The 22,897-nt window shown below is 29.2% G+C and overlaps 1 protein-coding gene across 8 annotated transcripts in view; it reads left to right on the top strand.

The window, feature by feature from the left end:
• The window catches only part of LOC114131383 (RNA-binding protein Musashi homolog Rbp6), a 368,433-nt gene that overhangs the window by 23,830 nt on the left and 321,706 nt on the right, over nucleotides 1–22,897 (top strand). For all 8 annotated transcript variants that reach the window (XM_050198728.1, XM_050198726.1, XM_050198727.1 and 5 more), the window contains exon 2: nucleotides 5,589–5,629. In XM_050198728.1, coding sequence (XP_050054685.1) covers nucleotides 5,589–5,629 — 41 coding nt within the window. The remainder of the gene's footprint in view (nucleotides 1–5,588; nucleotides 5,630–22,897) is intronic.

The raw sequence follows: 22,897 nt of genomic DNA, 5'->3' as shown, positions 1-22,897 counted from the left end.
AATCGTATCGAGAGTGTTATGCACGTGCAGAGAGCTGAGGAAAGACGATTTTGTATTATTTACTAAACGCATATATATTTATAATTATTACTACCTACAAATGAAAATTTAAATATTAAATTTTAAATAGAAATAAAAACACCTGTTGTTTTTCTCGTTAATTAAAAATATAATCGAACATATTTTCAATCATTATCTGACGGCATAATATTATACCATACAAATAATATGTTGTAGACAAAAAAAATAATAAGTGAAATTTTTTACTGTAGATATGTACAACCAATATAGTAGACATTTACACCGTTAATAACATAGTAATTATAATATATGAAAATTGCTATCAATCCAATTTATCATTGAAAATCATAGAACTATTACGGTTATTAACAGTTTATTTTTCTCGGTAGCGTTTAATTAGACGATAAGCAAACATTTTATCGCAACAAAAAAAAAAAAAATAATAATACAACCGCACTATAACTTTGGGAAACAAACAATAAAATATTTGTATAACCTCAGAAATGTTTTTAAATCTACATTGATTTTGAACAAAATAATAACATGATTTTCTAACGATTTTTCAAAGTTTTATTGAAACGTTACGTAATGTTCAATACTTAATTATTTAAAGAATAACAATTAAAATAAATGAATCAATACGGAATAATACTACTTTTACTATCGAAGAAAAATATACATAAGGTAGTACAAGTAACATAAATTTAACTTATTTCAGGTTGTAAAACTTTAAAATTATATCGTTAACATAAAAATACATAATGTATATGAACAACAACTGCTAAATATTAATAACAATAACTTTTTAAATAGTTAATAATGTTCTCGGGAATTTCATAGAAATAATAAATGTTATTGATATCAGATAATATAATAGTTATATTATTGTGTTGTATTAAAATGATATACTTGAATAATAAATAATAATATTATGTTGGTAATATTACAATATTTTCTTTTAAAAAAAATGGCTATTGTAGTCAATGTTAATTTATTATAATCAATTATAAAGAACATTTTATCATAATAAATTTAAATTTGCATAATACCTTTTACTTAGTCCAACTATCAACAGTGAATGACATTCAATTTTCAAATGTCAAATGCTTTAAGACAACGTTTTTGTGTAATTATTATGAGATGACATAACAAAGATTTAAATTTACGGTTTATTAATGAAATATTATTAACTACGATTACTGTTTGTTTTATTTAATTTTTTATAATAATAAATTTTATGATCGACATAAAATTAAATAATCATCGTACGTCTGCAATGCTTGCAGTTAATATAGTTAATTTTATATACAATCAAACTTACTGGTTTATCGTATTATTTATTATTATATAATGTATACCTATATTATGTGTATGTCAATTTACCAACAACGATTTGTATTCAATGGTTTTTAATGTAATATATTAAACTTAATTATACTACGGTGTAATACAATGAAGTTAATTGTATATTATAATAATATTACAGTCATTCATACGCACGCGCACGTAGGATTATTTTTATAGGTATCCTTATATTATTATCATAAATAATACGATTGATTAAATATAAATATACGAGCTATCTTGAATAAAATAAAGTCGATTAGAGATAATAATTGAACATTCCGCTTACCAACTTCATTCGGTAGTCGTCAATTTTTGTTTTTTATTAGAAAAATGCAGTAATACTGTCCGTATAACAGTACAGTATTATAAAATCAGAGGGTGCGTTCCCAGGTATTTTTTGTGTGTAACGACGTTAAATTGGGCGAATTGGCAGTAGCTGATGACAAAACAGAAAATAAAAACTGTCTCAAAATTTATTTCCCATTGTTGTTACAGTATTATGATATGTGTAAAATATTAAAAGCCTCGAGCGCAGGTTGTAGCGTTGATATTTTAAACCCGGTCTCGATGTTTGACAAGTCAGTTGAAAATATTATATTCCATAAACAATAAGATAAGGAAATTCCATTCTGTACCAGCCCCCTCTCCCATCCAAAACAATAATCTCATGCAAACCAAACAAGGTTTCTCAAAAAACTGTTTGTTCGTCTTATCGATTTTTTTATTATTACTATTATTATTTTTTTTCGTGGTTTGTATAGCTATAGCTTTTCGACAATGTCTTCGTTTGGTTATCTTTTTAAAAAAAAAAAAAAAAAAGAAATCGAGAGGAGAGAAAAGAAGCGGCGAGAGATTGCGTCGAGGGTGGATTCGAGGGACTCGCGGGAATCGGTGCGTTACTCTCAAACGGGAGGGCGAGTGGGGTTTAGATTGCTGGCCGCAGAAAAGCTGCGGAGTGCGGATGTATACTCTAAAAACGGATCTTGGTCGAGAAAGTCGCGAATTGTGTGAGCTGCCTAAAACAAACTTTTGACAATGCAATCAAATTGTACATCATATTATAACATATATACCATTACACATACGCACACATATATATACGCCATTACTAATATGCACTATATAATATAATAAATTATAATGTACGACTGCCCGGTTCCACTCGTCCTCGGTGGTTTCCATTAATCCCGCTTATCGTCCTGCCACCACGCCGCTAAACGGTAAAAGGTAAACTGTTTGCACGGGTCGATAACGTGAATAATCGCCATTTTCATATCGTACACATTATTATTGTTTTATGCTCACATTTGTCGGCCGGTCTCTGTCGGTTGCGTGATCGAAATCATTGTTTGCGCGCCACGCCGCAGCGATTACTGTTACACTATATTGCAGTGCTGTCGAATGGCTGCAACACAGCGAATTTCACCTTAAACTACCGGTGTATTAACGTCACAGTCAGACAATAATAAATTAAATATTGAAAAAATATGCATGCCTAACAATAGGGTATTTATAGTTAGGAAGGGAAAAGGGGAGGGTTAAAATTGGGCTATAATACTCTGAGTTAAAATTTAAATGATATATTTTTACGTATTAACACGATTTGAAAGTTAAGTTGTCAAAGTGTACCTACATTTTTAAACAGTGATTATTATTATTATTATTATTATTATTATACATACTTTGTTTTATTTTGTGCCCCCCTCTGCCTTCCGGTTATTTGTTTCTAAATATGCCCCTAATGACTTAATCATATACAAACCCAAATAAATATTTAAAATTGTTACATTTAAGAATACCAGTTAGTATATCATGCTAGCTGTTGTCAGGTAAATAATTTGTGATGTAGATATCTAAATAACTTAAAGTTTTCCAAAAATTCCATAATATTATGCTATTTATTAATACACGGTTAATAAAACGTAGAAGCAGGTCATTGCACATTAAACCCAAAGTAATGATGGGTAGATCTCGTGTGTGTTATTAAACTCGAAAAGTAGTCGGTAAGTCACATAATATGTAATATACTTGTAACCAATGCCCTCAAATTTAATTGCTGACCCCACAACGTAGTATTCAAAAATTACGTCATAATAATAAGCATGCATCGGTATTCGTGACACGATATCACTCATGATGTTCGTCGACCCCGCACAAATGTGACGGCGTGAAAATCTCGTCGTTGTGTTGAGGACTAGGCACGATACTATAATATTTATACGCTTCGGCGTTGATTTTTTTCACTGTATTTTCACCAAACAATAATATCAATAATAACAGTAGCTGCGGGAGGTATATAGACCCAAGCTCACTATTCTTACTAATTATTGCCGTCGTTCCGCGGAGAACAATCAATAATCTGCAGCCCACACTCGACGTGACAATCATAGTCACTTTAATCCCTCACTTTAGTCGTTCGATTCATATACTATATTAATATATATTAAAATACTGTGTTCTCTACGACCAATTAAGCGTTTCTAATTGTTCTCATATTATACATGAAATATTTTCAGATTGAATACGGAATTGTACTTGTATAGTATATAATATGTATTATATATATGTAATATATTATTACAGTAAAACATAAACGGTTATTTAACGATCGAAATACCCAACTCGAAGCGTCGAGAATTTAAATATTTATTAATCTCACACTGTTGAAATGTTATGGTTATTTCAAATAAAGCTCTTATTTTACAGTACATCTAGAACTGATTGAAATTAAATATTTTATATTGTCGAGTACGGGCGACAGCATGAGTTTCGATTGAACTGAGTAATCACAAGACAAGTTAGTTGTTGAGTATTCGAAAATAATAATTACATTTGGTGATGCCGTTCGACGATCTAACGTTTTTGGCTCCCTTTACCGTTTCCTATAGCGTATTCCATGGTATCGTAAATAACGCACATACACACACGGAGTTTGTGTACAGTCTTTTAGCGGTACACTTAATAGTGCGCGCGCAGTTTTAACACTAATTGTTGGACGACATCCAAAATATCAGAAGATGAAAATAGTTGACAAAACGAAAAACAATGTTTCAGTTTACCTGCGAACCACCAGTTTAAATAATATGCTAATTTCATTCATATTTCTTACATAATATTTTCACATATTTTCTGTCTAATCACTGATTATTTTGATGTGTGATTATAAATATAAAAAAAAAAAATGTTATTTATTGGCACTTAAATACACTCAGATAATAAACAATACGTACACAGTGCTTTTGGCGTTTTCCCAAATACACTAGAAAAAATACACATATACACTACAAATGATTACTTTTGGAAAACTAATAAAGCCCGACACACAGACCGACTATACAACGTGACTAATCCAATTGTCTAAAATTTCTGAAATAACTTAAAAATGTTCTTTAGAATACATCTGTGAAAAAGTTAACGCTCTGGCGAGTAAATGGAAATATGTTTTTGAGAAGAAAAAAAAAATTACAACGCATACTTAAATATTTTAATTATTTTGAGTCCAAATATATAACTACTATACATAATATTTCCAGTCGTTTGTATTTAAAGAACGGGACATAAATACTTAATAGTAAATCGCTTATATGAAACTGCCGGTTTTAAACAAATCTGACTTGAGTATAATTGTATATTAACAAAGTAAAATGAAATGTTATTATTTAATAATACTCTAAAATGACGTTTACGGTCGACATTTAATCAACATTTTCGTGGAAAATATGACGGGCTGTTAGGTTAGTATTTACGAGGTCCAATTCGAAAATATAATTATTTCAAAGCCTAACATACATTTATATTTAAAACTTAACAAATATCTTTAAGATCCCTTCTAAGGATGATCTTGCTGACGGGTATCAATCATTTCGTAGGCAATTCATGATTCGTTATTTTATTTCACTGTACTGTACAATAAACATAATTAAGCCGAATATAGACTATTATATTATTATTTCAACTCTGAGCGTTTGAAATGTGAGTACCATGCTGCATGCTGTATGGTCCATGCATGCAATATTTTTCAATACTTACTTAACGGTACCTGTCTATAATATACTTTTGTAACAATACACACCGTTCACTTAAAATAATATACATTGTTTTTTTTAGTTTAAGCACGCATGCGCTGTCGTATGCATATTGCATATACATATAATTATAATAGGTATGTTTTTCGAAATGTCTTTCAAAATTTGTAATGAGAATTTTTATTTTTGTTCCAGGAAAATGTTCATTGGCGGTCTCAGTTGGCAAACCAGTCCAGGTAATTTAAAATACAATATAAAATTATAATATTATAGACAACGATCGTATACGTTTACGTGTTTCATTACAATAATAACAATTATTACTGTTAATGTAATAATGTTTTTTACATAAAATATATAACAGCCGAAACGAATACTATTGGCCGAATTGTATAATTTATTTTTAATTTTAAACAGAAGCACGTTCGTGCTTTACCTCTAATATCATCATACGTTATTAAAGGCACACCATTTAATTACCGAACTAATAGTTAATGCACGTCCGTCACGAATCACGATTATTGTTTATTGTATAAACTATCGTTGTTTAGTCACCCGAGATCGATATGTTTGCATTTTACATAAAAGAAAAAAAAAACTAGTAATTTGAAAAAAATGTGTGTTGGATTTCGTGGCGTAAATAGTAAATAGTAAATACAGTGTTGATTAATTCAAATATTTAATGAATGCTCAAAAACATTAGTAATGGTCTGCGTATAAAATATTAGATGTCGCGAGGGCAGAAAATGATGCACAAGATCTGAAAACAATCGAATATTTTAGCTGTCGTTTTTATTTAATTAGGTATTCAATTAAAATTTTTTGTTTCTTCTTATAATGAGTTTTATGCAATTTGATAAAATTACACTACATAATATATTTGGAACACTTACAAAAAAACTTAAAAAAAAAATAATATATATATATATATATATATTAGCGACGAAAGAAAAAAAAATTGATAATATATTAAATTGGACTACTCTCAATGTTTGATTATAACGATGTTACGTATCAACCACGTATGAGTGTGAAAATGCTAACGAGGGATGACGTTCGAGTGGCAATCGTAAATTGGCTACTCAATTCAAACAGAAGGGTCGGAAACACAAAATCGGACCTTCAGATTTGAGAGACGGTAAAAAAGGCTATTCAGTATATAACAATAAACTCGATACAGCACATCCATCGATGGTATTTTGGCCGCAAAGCATTTTTATGTCAAATAAACCGTGAATGCCCACAGGCTATACTCGAAAATGACTTTAATTCAAGCACTACAAATTTCACAATAGTTCTACCACTATCGAATATCCTATAATATTGTTCGTTATTTATTTAGGTATTTTGTTACTTTTTTAAATATATAATATACTAAAAGATATTATACAAGTAGATCGATTATTTAAAAGTGGATGCTGAATATTTTGAAAATAAGCTTTCAGTCTTTTATAGAAATGTACATTAAATTACAAGGAAATCAGTTATAATATCACCTTAAACTTTTTACAGTTTCGCGATTATTGATTATTTTATTCATTTTATCAACTTCGTCACATTTTAAATCTATCACCTATAGATACTTTTTAATTTAATTTAATTTGAGGCTGGATATTTTACTAATTTTTTCAATGCATAAAATAATGATTAGCATAACAAATTATAGTAATTATACTGAATTATTATTTTATTGACAAACGTTTAAAAACTTAATGAAACTATGACCTACAAAATTTCATGATATTTCTGCACGTTTTTATTGTAAAGATGTACACTAAAATAATAAAATTAATATAATATTATGGTTATATTTATTATATTCATCGATTGAACGATATAACGCTCTTGAAACGGTTGCTGTAATGTATTTATATTAAAAATAAATTACTATGCAATAATCGGGACTAACGAGACAATCTATAACTAATGTGTATATGTTTTTTTTTTATTATTTTTCGTTTTAAACTATATCCGATTCGTGGCACTACTTCGGTCGTACTTGGCTGGCATTCAGGAAATTTTCATCAATACAACTCTATATAATACGGCGGCGGCATATATGGCGATAGTGCGCACGCGTGTGTGTCCTGTTCCCGTTTTTTTTTTGTAAATTGTCTCTTTTGTGTCGTTTAGGAGAAAAATTGTAAAAAAAAAATAAAAAACTAAACATAATATACGTGCACAACCTAAAATAACAATATAAAATACAAGAGATCGAGGATGGGGAACAAATAACTCATTACAATCGTAAAGCGGCGGACGTGTTCGGAATAAAGCGCACCGTACTCGTTGTCGGCGGAGAGGGACGACTATCTATACGACATTATTCTACATGCTCCGTCTGACAAAATAATATATATGTATATTACACCTCGTATAGGTAGATGTATACAAATTATACGTAATGACGATAATAATAATATCTATTGTACGAGGATATTGAGAATTCGTGTGTGTGTGTAATGTGTATGTGTGCGCGCACAGTCGTATAATGTTATGTCATGTGCCCGAAAACGATCGGACTGAGTAGTGCATATAATGATAATAATAATAATAATGGTATAATATTATTTTGCGTTACGCACGAAGAGGATCGACTGTGACGTAGGGGAGGTGCACGCTACCGCCGTCCGTCTGCGTGGGCGGGTTTCGCGTCGGAAAATTAGAATATTGCGGTTTGCCATAGCCGAGAGAGCGACGAGAGCCGATATCATTATTGTAATATAATATATATGTATTAATAAAATGCAATAATATAGTATACGCCTAACGCTAAGCTAAAACGCACCCGGCGACGATTTATTTTAGTCATTATTGCCATTTGTTGTCGCGATAAATTAATAAATCACGATGTTATAATATAATATTGTAATCGCCCGCCGCCGACACCTAGGCGCGGGTTTATCGCTACGGTATCCTATAATAATATCGTGTTGTGCTACTCTTTCGTGTCGACTTCTTTTGCCGGACCCGTGTTACGCGAGTACCGTTCGGGCGTAGGTACGCGTGTGATGTTGACTTTCGAAGACAGGAAAACGAATAATAATGGTCATGCTCGTGGTGCTCAAAATATTTCGATTTACAACGTGTTAATAATAGCGATGATTGGGAAAAAAATTAATATATTTAACTACCGTTATTAAAGACCGATTGGAGTGTTGTACAACAAACACGATAATATTATCATGCAGTCGGGACGCGTGATCGTACTTTGCTCTTGTATGTCATTATAGAGAAAGATAATCTTCAATCAATAATATAGGTGTTGTATAACACCTAGCCCTATCTCCAACCCGCATACGATTTTATTATTTTAAGATAATAGTTTCGATCGCCCTACAATGTATTTCCTAATTGCCGAAGATACGTGTTTGTGTACACGGCGCGGTCGATAATTACTGCAAATGCCCTCCGAGCAAAATCACGTTATTGTAATAAACGTTATCGATAAATTAATCGTTTACTTATCCCACATTCTGTCACACGACAAATCAAGTCCGTGATGATAATAACACAGCAAAATAATCCGACGCTTAACATTGTTCAAATATTTAACAGACGAGACAAATTAAACACAAGAATTTGGTTGAAAAAATACGGCAATATATCATATACGAATCTCGTGTAGGTACGACTTATCGCCGTAAAAACAAGCGTGGGCTGATGCAATACGCCGAAAATCTAAATGTATGTTTAATTGTCGTCGTAGTCGAGTGGGGGCTAAAAAAGTTTAACCAAACTATATATAGGTACCTATACGTATTATATATTGTGTTATGTTGTATAATAATAATCGTTCGCGTGTAGTGTACGACGAAATGGCATTTTGTGTGGAAAAAAAGAAACGGAGCAGTCATGTGACGATACAGACGAGTCAATATTCGTTCGGAACAAATACAGTGCGAGCGCATTCCAAGCCACTGTTCGGCAGGGAGGGAGTGGGCGGGCAAACGATACCGACGACGATATTTTTCATCTTAAATCCTATCACAATAGCACTTCTCCGGATCTACACTTGCCAGAGTGGAAAAAGTCGTGTTTCGCTTAATATACGTTTTAATATGGCGAGATGTCGTCGGTAATTGCGTTCGACGTTCGTTGCCGTTCCGACGGCTACGTAATATGTACGCATCAAATTATATTGTCACGTTAACAAATAACATTATTGTGATAAAACGCGTTATCGCGTCGTCACCGAAAGCCGGTAGGTATCGTTTTCAACACGTTCCACGTTGGACATTTCTGTGTACATCGCCCAGCAACAGTATAAAATATCATCTTCGACTGGCGGAAAATCTGCTGTAGATCAAAATTTGGGGCTTATGAATCGCGACGAAAGCGTGAACCACGTATATGAATGTCGAGGATGTTTTGCGCAAGGCTCGTCTGAAATCCGAAATTTTAAGTCGGGCGGATCGACCGATAAAATACCTATATAAAATGAAAAAAATAAAGGAAATTATAAAAAAAAAATGTAAGCATTATATTATAACATTCTCCAAGTTAAAACTTAGTGAAACTAAGAATCGCCCTGTATATCTGCTCAATCACTGCAGACTATCTTTACCGAAAATACATATCATTCGAGATACGATAATGTTATTATAACGTCGCGACTTACGAGTTACGATTGACAATAAGGAAACGATATTTTACCATTATTAATTTTTATATTATTCGATAAAAATTATACGATATGCTGCACGAACATGCGTCTATAATAGCATAAAAAATAACGTATATGAATATCGTATAGTATACATTATATAGTACTTACTAGGTACTTATTATTGGCAAATGGCGAGAATTTATCAACGAATCGATAACATCAGAAAACTTTAAGCAAACGCGTGTGTTTGCGTGTGTAAACTCTCTAGAGAACTGTACAATTTAATGGACTTGCTTATAATTCCTAATTATTATTTATCCGTAATTGGATAACGAGACTATTGTTGGACACATATCGTAGGTATAATATACTTATTATACCACTATATAATATGTACACACAACATATTAATAGTAATTATTATTGTTATATTAAAAATATTATACATAATATAATATTAATATCATTCGTGCACCGCAATGTTTGCATTTATTTACATGCAACAAATTATAATACAACATATCACAGTATACAATGTACATATTATATACGCGACCGTACAGGGCATACAGTAATTCAATAACCTATACAAATAATGTTATATACAGTAAGTAGGTACATAATATTATATTATATGCATATGAGAGTAAAATAATAATAATGATAATAATTTAATTATAATAAAGCGAAACGCAATATGGAAAATATATACATTATTATAATAATATAATATCGTAGAAGTATTATAATATATATATAGACAGTATGGTACCTATTATAGTCCAGCGCATTCATAACGAATAATAATTATTTTACTGCCGGAAATTCGTCGTTTGAGTGCAAAAAGTTTTTCGTTCCCGACGCACATCGCTGGTATGCTTCTATAAAGTGAGTGATCTGGAAAAATCGTTTTTTTTTTTATTTTTAGAGAAAGAGCAACTTTATAGGTATGGCTGTCTAATTTTTTATGATTCCTCTCATCAACCCCATGTATGTTTCGATTAACTACTAATAAGAAATTTATTTTACGGCGGTTTTATTGGTATACATGCACAATGCACACATAATATTACATTTTATCATATCCTCCGGCCATTTCCACCGCTTGACTTTGTTGAAATGCAAATAAGTCGAGTCTGTGAATTTCTCCCCGTTTTTGTGTTGATTTGATTCTTTTTTTCATTCTTAATTCCAATCTAATTTTATGTAGCGAATAATTTATTTAAATTATTTCCCTTCTGCCGAATTAGACCTAAACCAACGCTGCAACTGTTCTTTTTTTTATCTTTTTTTTTTTTTTGTTTTCCATTTTTGCTTTTCTTATTCAGCAGGAAGATAAAACAAATGGAACATCTAGTCGAATATCGATATAGTATCGTTGAACAGAAATCGACTCTGAAGAACCACAACATGACTAATGCAGCTCTTAAAAAATCTATAGTCAGTCAATCACCGTTTTTTTTACTACTGTGACATGTCGCTGAACTGAATCTTTCCTAAAGCACAATAATATTTAAACATGGAAAATATAAAATACATAATAGCTATACCTACTTTTTGCAATGATATCTCTTTTTACTGCAGAGTAATGTATTATAATATAATATTACAGGAGGTACCTATTTAGACAATTATTGGATATTTGTATCCAACGTTTATTATTATAAACGTTTCCTGCATAGGTACATTATGTATTTTTATAAGCGCTAAAATCTATACATTTTATTACATTTTTACACACTCAAATACCTACCACATTATTAATAAATTTAAATAATAATACTTTTTGAGAAGATTATCTCTTGCTGAATACAAAATTCCGAAAATGTTGGTATTTAATTGAATTCACCGAGTAATATAATATAATTACTATATTTATTTATAAATAGATATAATATATTTTATGTACTTTGTATTATATCGAAAAAAAATATCAAATGTTATATAAGTAAATATATGTGTACTTTTTATAAAGGACTTAAAAGTATTTTTTAACTTAGAAATGAAAAACACTCATAAAATTCCGGTTTCTGCAGTTCTCAGCTGAAAACTGAAAATAAGGGTCTCTTTTCCGGTTCCGGTTACATTGTCTTGACTGTTCTGCACGTTATCACATCTATACCCAAAATGATATACACTATGGATTCCGACACGTGTTGGCAATAAGGTTCAAAGAACCAAAGTTGACAAAGTTTTGAAAAAAAGATGGAAGAAAGACAATATGAATTATTTGTATGTGAAAATATTTGAGAAGTTTAATCCCTAGAATAATAATACAATTATATTATCTTACATAGGAAACAATAAGCCTACGGAGATCTATTGTTTCATATTTTCCATTTTACATAAAGTTGTTTTATTTATATATCTGTAAAGTAATATAAGCTAAACTATTAAAACAATTTATTCTTCAATAACTAGCTAGTTAAATACCTCAAATACGTAATTGTTTTAATTTATCTTTAATTTAATATATTTATTTAAATTTAATAGATACTTAATCAGTAAATAAAAAGTAACCAATTTATTATAATAGAATAAAAAAAAATAAAAGTTGAACAACACATAGCGACCATTCTCAGCGCTCGATTTTTATTTGTATTTAAGTGATCGTTTTTATAAACGATTATATTTTATTAATAGAACAAATAATGAAAGATCAATAAAATCATTAAAATCTTAATATTACACCCGGAACTCGTAGATGCCGGATTGAGCGATAGAAATATTAAGTAATTATACACGCCTAGATGGCTATTACGGTTAGATGGGTATAATATTATACAAAATAGTGATATACATGTATCACGCAGAATTATTTGTATTGCGTTATAATTGCACAGTTAATGCAACACTAATGAATATTGAATAGGTTTAATGATGTTATATTATACATTTTCCGAATTATGATCACATGTAAGCTAACACCAATAAGCCGTTCCCATGAAACCTTATTTCCGCTCAACACCTTTTAACTGTAAAGTAAAAGGCATCAACAAAATTATTATTGTAATACAAAAAAGTGAGTCATATTGACGAAATGTATTGGAATTTGTGATAAAAAAAAAAAAAATCATCAAGAGAATCTGTTATCGCATTTAATAATAATAATGAAAACGATTTAAACGAAAACGAATGAGATTAAAATTATTGTAATGAATTTGTTCGTTAACCTAGAATGTAAATTAAACGTTACTTTTAATTAAAATTGAATCATAAAATCAATTTACTCTATAATTGGTTTGTGTAAATATAGATGCAATCAAGATGTTTAATGAAATAAAGTTATTGATCTCATTTTGTCTTGTTTTTAATTAATTTTATTTTTTTTCATTGGATACGTACACGGTATTTATCTTAAGAAATAGATTTATTTGCAATACAGACCAACTTGCATGCACTTTGGAGTATTTTGGAAAATCGTTTTAATGCCGTGATCTGTGTTATTAGGAGCTGTATAATATTATAAAACGACCGAATGGAATTTAATACCAATCACAATTATTAGCAACTATATTGTGTATATTTATACCCATTACGACTCGTATGTGTTCAATATAATAATATCGTTAATTTTTATCCGTTATGCATATCGTCGGTTTATCGTACAACGAATTTTAAACCCGCAGATGCATGTGGAACGAATCTATGAGACTATATTATTATAATAGGTACGTCGTAAGTGAAACGTGCAAAAATATAATCCATTCTGACTAGACTATGTATATAGCTACATCAGTATTATAGGTACAGACGACGAGAACCACGGTAATTAAATGCTATTAACAATGATTGTGTGCGATACTGAACGCTGCATAATATATTCCGTTGTTGTTGATATCCGACCACTCTGACTGCGAGATCATAGTAATATTAATTTGTGGGGAAAACGACGTCTCTCGTTTTTCTAAAAACTTGCGTCCCACGCTCGTCTGATATTGTGTAAATCAATATGGTTACATTATAAATATAATGTGCAATTTTTAAGAGCGTCTCGTCGCATTATTTTATTATACATAATATAAAAAAAAAAAAAATACCAAAAATCAAAACGTAACAATTTATGAAAGAATACGTATAATAATATTATCTCGGAGATGAGTTTTCGTTGTTAAACGTCCGGAAAAAAAATGATGAAAAAAAGTTAAGAATGATATCCGGCCACTGATGTGCGACACAATAGATGGTATTCATTCAAAGAATAATAATAAAAAAAAAAAGTTTGCTAGTACATATTATAATATTGTCATAGAGAGACGGACGAAAGTAAATAAATACAAAAAAAAGAGTAAAAGTGAAAAAAAGATAGAAATAATAAATAAATAAATAAATAAAAAAAAAACAGTAATAAAATATTATATTGAAATAAAAACCGTGTAGCAAGTAAAATTGTAATTTATGCTTTCCTATTATTTTTATTTAATAATAATTAATTGAGCCTTCCGTTTGGGAACAAAAAACAACGTCACAATAACGTTAATGCTCCATCATCGGAATGCGTCTGTACAACATATATAATACACACATATATATATATATTATATGCGTATGGGAACGAATGCAAAAATATATGACGGCAAAAATGCAATTACTGGTTTCCTTTCGGTATTCGCATATTTTGTGGTTACGTATGTACTACAGTTTTCGCATTTGTGTGTCTGTGTTTTCGACCGCCGCCCGCGCTTTGGTAACAAATTTCGTGTAACAATCCAAAACGATAGAATAAGCCGCGACGCGCTGCAGCGCAAAACTACATGCGCATCACTTGGTAGTAAATTTTACCGAAATGTGCTCGTAATGATATTTTTTTTTCCTCTCCCATTAATGCCGGACGATTAATGTCAACTATATTATGTACACATCGAATGCCGAACGCCGTCGCCATTAACTCGAAATGGTTAACTCACGACCTACATAATAATATAATATACAGGATGCTTCGCAAAGCATGATGATCACCCCCCAATTTTTTTCATTCAATAATGAATTAGGTAATTCAATCTTGGAATATTTTAAAAATTTTAACTAATTTAAAAGTTATATAATATTAACTTAGTATTTTTTATACTTGTACCGTTTTTACAAATTATTAATATTGATACTAACAACAATCATTAAAATCTTTAAACCTAACCTGTGATTTTGATATGTTAACATTTTCAGAAAAATTATCCACTAAATAATTTTAAATAGAAAAAAATGATTGTAATTTGTAAAACAAGTTTGTATCTCCACAGGACAGACACTCCTTAAAAATCGTACAAAAATATAGTCTTTACAAATTCTAAAATTCAGATTTTTTTATAACTGCATTATAGTAGAAAAAATGGATGAACATATAATGCTTGGTGAAACATTCTGTATATATTTTTGATTTCAGAACCCATCACTTTATTTTCGGAATGATAATATAATTGTAAAACATATAATTACATTAACTTATTTACATAATTCAATACGAGTGCTTCTATAAGTGATATAAGCTCTGATAATAATATAATATACAACGGATTGACCTAAAATCCGATGGTATATATTATATATATATATATATATATAGCCGAATTGAATATTCACTTTATTGATATCGGAATCATAAGTTTTTTATTTATTTTTTTGTGTCCGTTTTTATGACTTACGCTGAACCTAAAGCAGATTAAACGAAAAAAAAATATTATAACATAACATTTATTAAAGATCACTTGGCCACTCGTGTTTTGATATTATATTATAGATATATTATTATACTATGTTGATCAACTATATAATGTAACAAAATCATGAATGAGTGATAAACCGACCGCAACTGTTACATACTGACATATTATTATAATATAGGTAATATTATAAATGAATATTATCAATGGTAATTATTACGTATTACGATATTGTATAAGTTTCACATGTGCATAATAATGTTATGTAACTAGATTTAATATTATTGTTATCTTTTGATATTCCTAGTTTAGAAATTAAGAATAGAAGTCTTTGTACATAGGTAAAAAACTTACTAGATGTTCTTAAAAGTATTTTTCGTTCTTTCGATTACAATGCACGATAAATCTAACTAAACAAAAGACCAACGCGCAAATCGTCTTTCTCGCTCACAGTGATTATGGTATACCTATACATACGTAAGCATCAACTTCACAAAAACGTTTTTAATTATTTTACTTAACAACTCGAAACAGGAAAAAAACCTTTGAGATTTATAATTTACTTTTGTGCCTCCATCTCACTATAATACGTAGTGTTTGAGCGTCAAGAAAATAAAACGAGAAATCGGACATTTATGACTGCCGCAGAATCAACTCATTAGAAAAAAAGACATTTCTCTTTTTTTTTGAAAAATACATTTATTTCACGCTTTTATTGTGGAAATCACCAAGACGATTACTACAATAAGCTGATAATACTATAATGCGTTCACAACATTTTAATTTTTTTTTTTTTTTTTGGACCCACGTAAACGACTTAATTCAAGACATTTTTTTCGTCGTTCAAAATCGATGGTAAAATTACCGGAGGAATAGACTCTGATTTTCATTCACTACGACTATTGACCATTACAATCAAAGCAAATACAACTCGCACATGTGTGTGTGTGTGTGTGTGTGTGGCATACTCCATTAGCGTATACAAAATGAACAATCAGCGCCGACGCTTATAATTAACAGACTGCGAACGCACTAAACATACCGACAACACAATTCCCGGTAACGACCGGTCGTTTTTAAAAGTGAGAAAAAATATATAAATAATAAAATATACAATGGTACGTTACGTGTATAGATATATATATTATATATATATACAGAGTGATTCACTAAGCATGCTTACCCCTTTTTATTTTCTTCAATAATGTAGTTATTCAAAATCTGATTTTTGAATTTTCAAACATAACTTATATGACTAAATTCTTAAATTCTTATGATTTTTTTATAATTGCAGGTTAATAATAACTAGATCTGATACAGCTTGAAATATTTAATACTTTTCTTAGACTATTTTAAAGGACTATTATCCTTTGTATAAATATTTTAATATCAGAGACACTACTCGATGAAATTTTTAATTAGGTACCTTCGTCAAGATTTTAAAAAAGTGTCCACAAAATAATTTATAATAAAAAAGTGATATTCTAGTTTGAAAAAAAACAGAAGTTTATATCATCACAGAACACTCATTAAGTACCTAATGCAAAAAACTCAAGAAAACATCATCTTTAAGTATATTTAAAAAATCCATAAATCATAATATAAAAAATACACTATCTAAGAAAAAATGGAGACGAGCATGTTAGATTATAATACTTAATACCTTCTTAACTTATCAATAGTGTAGACATGGAACCATAAGAATTTTAAGTGGTCTCTGTTGAATTTTTTGAATTCGAAATTTCCATTTGAGTAACCAACGTTGTATATTATAATATACATAATAGGTATATGCAAAAGGCGGTGTTTTTTGTCGAACAAATTATTGAAACACGCCACGGTTATATACGTACGAGCTATAAACATATAATATAATATTAAACGACGTCGAGCAAAACGAAAAACGTACGTATAAATAATAGAATCGCTGTGAACATAAAAAATAATAAATATATATATATTATATTGAATGTGTTAAAGGTTAGTTCAGTGTACATAACGGAGCACTTGCATATAACGATCCTACTCAAACCGTATTCATGTTTATTGTACTAACGCGATTTAAGTCGGAGCCCGCCGTTTGATCAATAATATACGAACTATTCAAGAATAAAAATTCTCAAGAACGGTTTTTTCTTTTATCTTTACATGCATAATACATTGGGACTTTCATCAATGTACACGAAAACTATCCAAATAATAACAATCGAATTGTTACCATTTGAACACGTGTGTATTATTGTTACATCATTATATTATTATATATTTATATCCAATAGAGTTGTTCGAACGCAAATGAAAAAAAAATAATATAATTTACAATTTCCGGGGGTTTAATTTTCTCGGGTCTTTTTTTTTTATTTATTTCTTATTTTGACCCTGACATGTACTGCACGTGTACAATTTCTATTGTAACGAAAATGGCACCTACTTCTGAGTTCTGGGTAGGCAGCAAATAGTATTTTAGACGCAAAACGAGAACTGAGAAGAAACATGTTTTGTACCCTCACGGCTCATGTGTCACACATAAACGACTAAGTAATGTTTATATTCAAACACTATGTCACAATATAAACTTCAACAGTAAATAAGTGCTATAAAATTCACTAGAAAAATAAAACAAAGAAATAAAATGTATCAATAATACTCAAACTTCGGATATTATGTAAGTAACAAAATACTAATAAAACGTATTGACTACATTTATTATTACAATATAAATATTTTTCGATAGCTTACAATATTGTTTCGTTAAGTACTTGAGCGTTAGTCGTTATAAAGTGTGTGTCATCTAAAATTATATTACATGATACGATTGATTGGAAATCGTGCCAACATTTTATTGTATATAGCTAAGGATGTTAGTTTTAATGATCTGTTTTAAACAATGATAACAACACTGTCAATCGTGAAATAAAATATTATAAAACAACACATCCACATAAATGGTCTAGATTAAAATATTTCGTTATTTTTAAAGGTCATAAAACCTAGATAGGTACCTGTAACCTATTTAAAATAATAACAATAATAATTTTTCTTATTTTTCGAGCATAAAATAAATATGATTATAAGCTAAAATTAAATTATTTACATATTTTAGGGTCCTATTGCTTCGTATTATTATACAGATTTTCCGGTATGGATAATTGCTAATAATTACTATATTATTATTAAATATATTGCTTTACAGTCATGTATTACGATGCTTACAACGATTTGTTTTAATTTCATTTGGAAGCATATTGTCAGCGTACCAATAAATTATATCATAATGTTTAAAAGTATATTTAAACGTTTAAACGCGGGCATTTTAACTTTGTATTTTTAAACTAAAACTTTGGCGACAAGGACCGTTTCCGCGTCACATATACGTCACACATACCTAGCTGCATGCAGTATGCACATCATATTATGCACGTGTGAACGAAATAATATAATATTTTATATAATGTCACGGATGTGCCGAGCGCAGAAACAACTATGAAAATCCACGAGCCACCGTCTCCCGGAAGACTCTAATAACGTTTAATAACGATTTCCACTGACAACACGCATATTGTTATACATAAACATAATAATATAATCATTGTCGTTTGCGGAACTGCACATTTTATTTTACACGATTCCACCAACTCCCCTTTGTCATCATCGTAATACCTTTTTTCCAATGTCACACGAGTGAAAAAAAAAATTACAAAAGCGAAGTATTAATAATGTAATTGTTTTATAGGATATTATAAAAAAAATTATAATATTATCCTATATAAGCTGCCCGATGTAACCGGAAGGTAACTACGCTACTACCTAGTTCTTAAAACAAATGTTGTAAATATTATATAGTACAATAACGTGTGTTGGGACTAAATTTGAAAAATTCTTTAAACGTATTCACGGATGAATCAAAGTTTATAATAATATGTTAGTTGAACAAATAGAAAACAAAATATTTATAGGTACATACAAATATTATACTGCTTATAAGTTTTTCTTTTTAAAATTGAAGATTTCAATAATACACTGAGTTAAATGCATTAACATGTTCAAAAATTAAAATATGTAATAAATATAATAAAAAGTCGTGACTATATATTTAATTTTCTATCCTTGATCATTATAATTCTATTATTTTTTTTATTTAAAAAATAAATTCACTTTCAACAATTTACATTTTAACACAATTTTTAGATACCTAATATAAACACATTCATGATTTACGCTTAGTAAATTAATATGATATGTGTATAAACATTAAAGCATATATTTTATTAGGTATTTACTCTTTATTTTTGCAAGCAGTTCCATTTAAACCACATTAAGATTATAGAACTGTTATCTGTTACTATATGAATAAGTTACCTTATTTAAAAACAAATAACGATGTGTAACTCGATTGATTAAAATTTAATTGAAATTAGTTATAGCCGGAAACATTAATAAAATATTAATTAATACATAATCTATGAATTACGAGTCTAATTCTCGAGATGTAAATACTTATATCTACTTAGTTTTACTAACTCCGAAATTAAATTTCGTGCTTTCTATATAGGTAAGTAAATATTTATACATTTATATATTAAAAAGTTAGTTTAACACGAGGGGAAAATCGAATTAATAAAGTAGGTAATTATTTCAAAATGATTAATATACGTTTTAATAAGGCCGTGTGCTCATATGAATAAATCATATTTAATTATATTTTATTAATTTAAAAAGTTTTCCTCGTAGGTTTAATTTTGTTTTAAATTGATTTAACATTAGTTTTAATGTATCAACTAATTTTATGCTTTAACACATATTTTAATAGTTCACTTTCAATATTATTGTGAAATAAAATAAAACGTGTACAGATATATTATAATATTAGCAACACAATTATTATGGAAATAAATAATAATCGAATATTAATTATACATAATTCTTGCGATTCGTAATAATAGATACGCTTATATAATATAAAAAAAAAACGTACACCAAAACCGAGACAAGTCCAATTATTATTAACTGTATCAAACTGCATTATTGTTATACTAACAACAATATTACATATCATACATTAGCAGTATTTCAACATTTTAATAAATACGATGATAAACAATAATAATATGAATCTCGATTTATAACTTTGTCTATTTTATAGTAAGTCATCCGCGTATATCAGTACTGACTGGTATAATATATAGTTGCTTGTAATTATTTAACTGACGCAATACGGACGATTAGCATTCGCTTTATTTCAAAACAGACGTACCCATTGAATGATAGATAATTAATTCAAATAATGAATAAAACGGCCTTTTTTTTACATCACAAAGCGTTTTTATTTTATACGATTTTCCTGCACGCGCAATTCATTATATTTATTCTCAGTAGTACAATTATTTATATAATGTACAGGTAATAATAACTTAGACAATTCAAACCGGTCGATATAATATGAATTATATTATTATATCCCACACAACGTTTAAAAATATACTAAAATATTATTAACGTCGACATTGTTACTACTTTGTCGTCGAGCTCGTCACATATAATAATAATAATAATAACAGTGAACTATTGCATTTTGTCATCGTTGGTCATGCCTGTAAATTTATGTTGTAAAACCGTCGCCGTGCTCGTCCGACGGTTGCAACAAAGTCTGTTTGCGTAGTTAATGATAGACCTATGTACCTATTACTTTATTTTCTTCCGGCGAAAGGCTTCGTCAACAATGACGTTTTCCGTCGCTGATTTTTGCGATTTGTTTATTTGTAAATTCCCCCCTTTTTTTTTACTTTATCGTTGGCTAACGAGTCTATCGTCTAAATCGTCTACCGTCGCGACTTCGTCTAAACGTCTTATTTTATATAGCAATTATAATGTAGGTATATGTACATTGTGTGCCACGTTTTGTTAACTCGGGTTAGTTTACTCAAAGGTTAGTTTACCCGGTACCCGGAGTGACATTCGCAATTTTATTGAATAAATATTGTTAGGAAAGAAATTATGATTCAATTTTTTTTTTCATATTATACGTTTAATTAATTTATTACAATTCATATTTTTTACCTCGTTCCTCCCTACACAAACTTATATAATGTATACTTTCATTGTCGTTATTTTTCTTTTTTTATTAAGTTTTCAATAACGTTGAAAGAAAAATTATTATTATAAAGTCAACAGCAACAATACGTTATAACTTGATAATATTATTTTATTAATTTATCATTATGATAGTGGCTATTTTTTTTTTTTATTCCTAATATATAGCTAACAAAAAATTATCAGACTGTTTCTCACTAATTATAACTACACAATACACTCTAAATAACTTGTTTATCTGCCATCACAGATTTGGAAGTGACAAACGTTGTCCAATTGTATATACTTAATAATATTTTTTATAATAACATTGTAAATATAATGGGTTTTTATTATCAATTCAAAAAATTGAATAAAATTTTCATAAAATTATTTTTTTTTTTTTTTTACATTTTCTTATAATTATGTAAAATGGGTGTCCATTAACAAAAAAAAAAAAAGAAAAAGAAAAAACTTGGAGAGATCGATCAGCCTCTTTCAGTATCTCCGCAAAAAAATAATGAACCTTTGCAGTGTTAGCGAGTGCACTCAGTGTAATATTATTAACCTCGTTAAACGATACTTAATGACACAAAAACAATACAATATACGCAACTAACGCAATTAGATGATTTGTTAAATCGGTGGCGTGTACAATAATATATTACATGGAGTTCAGTATTCAGCATATATATTACGTTACATTATAAATGTAAAACGCTGCTACAGCACCGTATAATAATAGTAATATTACTAAATAACGGAAAGCGCGTTAACTTCAGTCGGTTAGTCGTCCGTAGACTGCGTACACTTTACATGAATAAACAATAATAATACATAACATCGATATTCAAAATTGCACTTGCATTATATTTGCGTGTAACATATGAGAAACCTAGTGAAAATATGCAAAATATACGCATTATAACTGGACAGAAATGACCGGAAAAATAATAATAATATAATATAGATATGGTTTATTATCATTGTCATATTTTACTAAATATTTAAATAAAATGCGCGAGATAATATATAATATTAATAACGATAATGATCGTGTATACTTAAATATTATTTTATTGGTATAAAAAGCATGCTGCAGATGTAAATACGTATTAAGCGACAGCTATTATCTACATCGATATTAACCAACAGTCATCGTCATATTA

The sequence above is a fragment of the Aphis gossypii genome, chromosome 1, assembly GCF_020184175.1.
Source record: "Aphis gossypii isolate Hap1 chromosome 1, ASM2018417v2, whole genome shotgun sequence".
Taxonomy (NCBI): Eukaryota; Metazoa; Arthropoda; class Insecta; order Hemiptera; family Aphididae; genus Aphis; species Aphis gossypii.
This window is presented reverse-complemented; position numbering and strand designations above follow the sequence as displayed.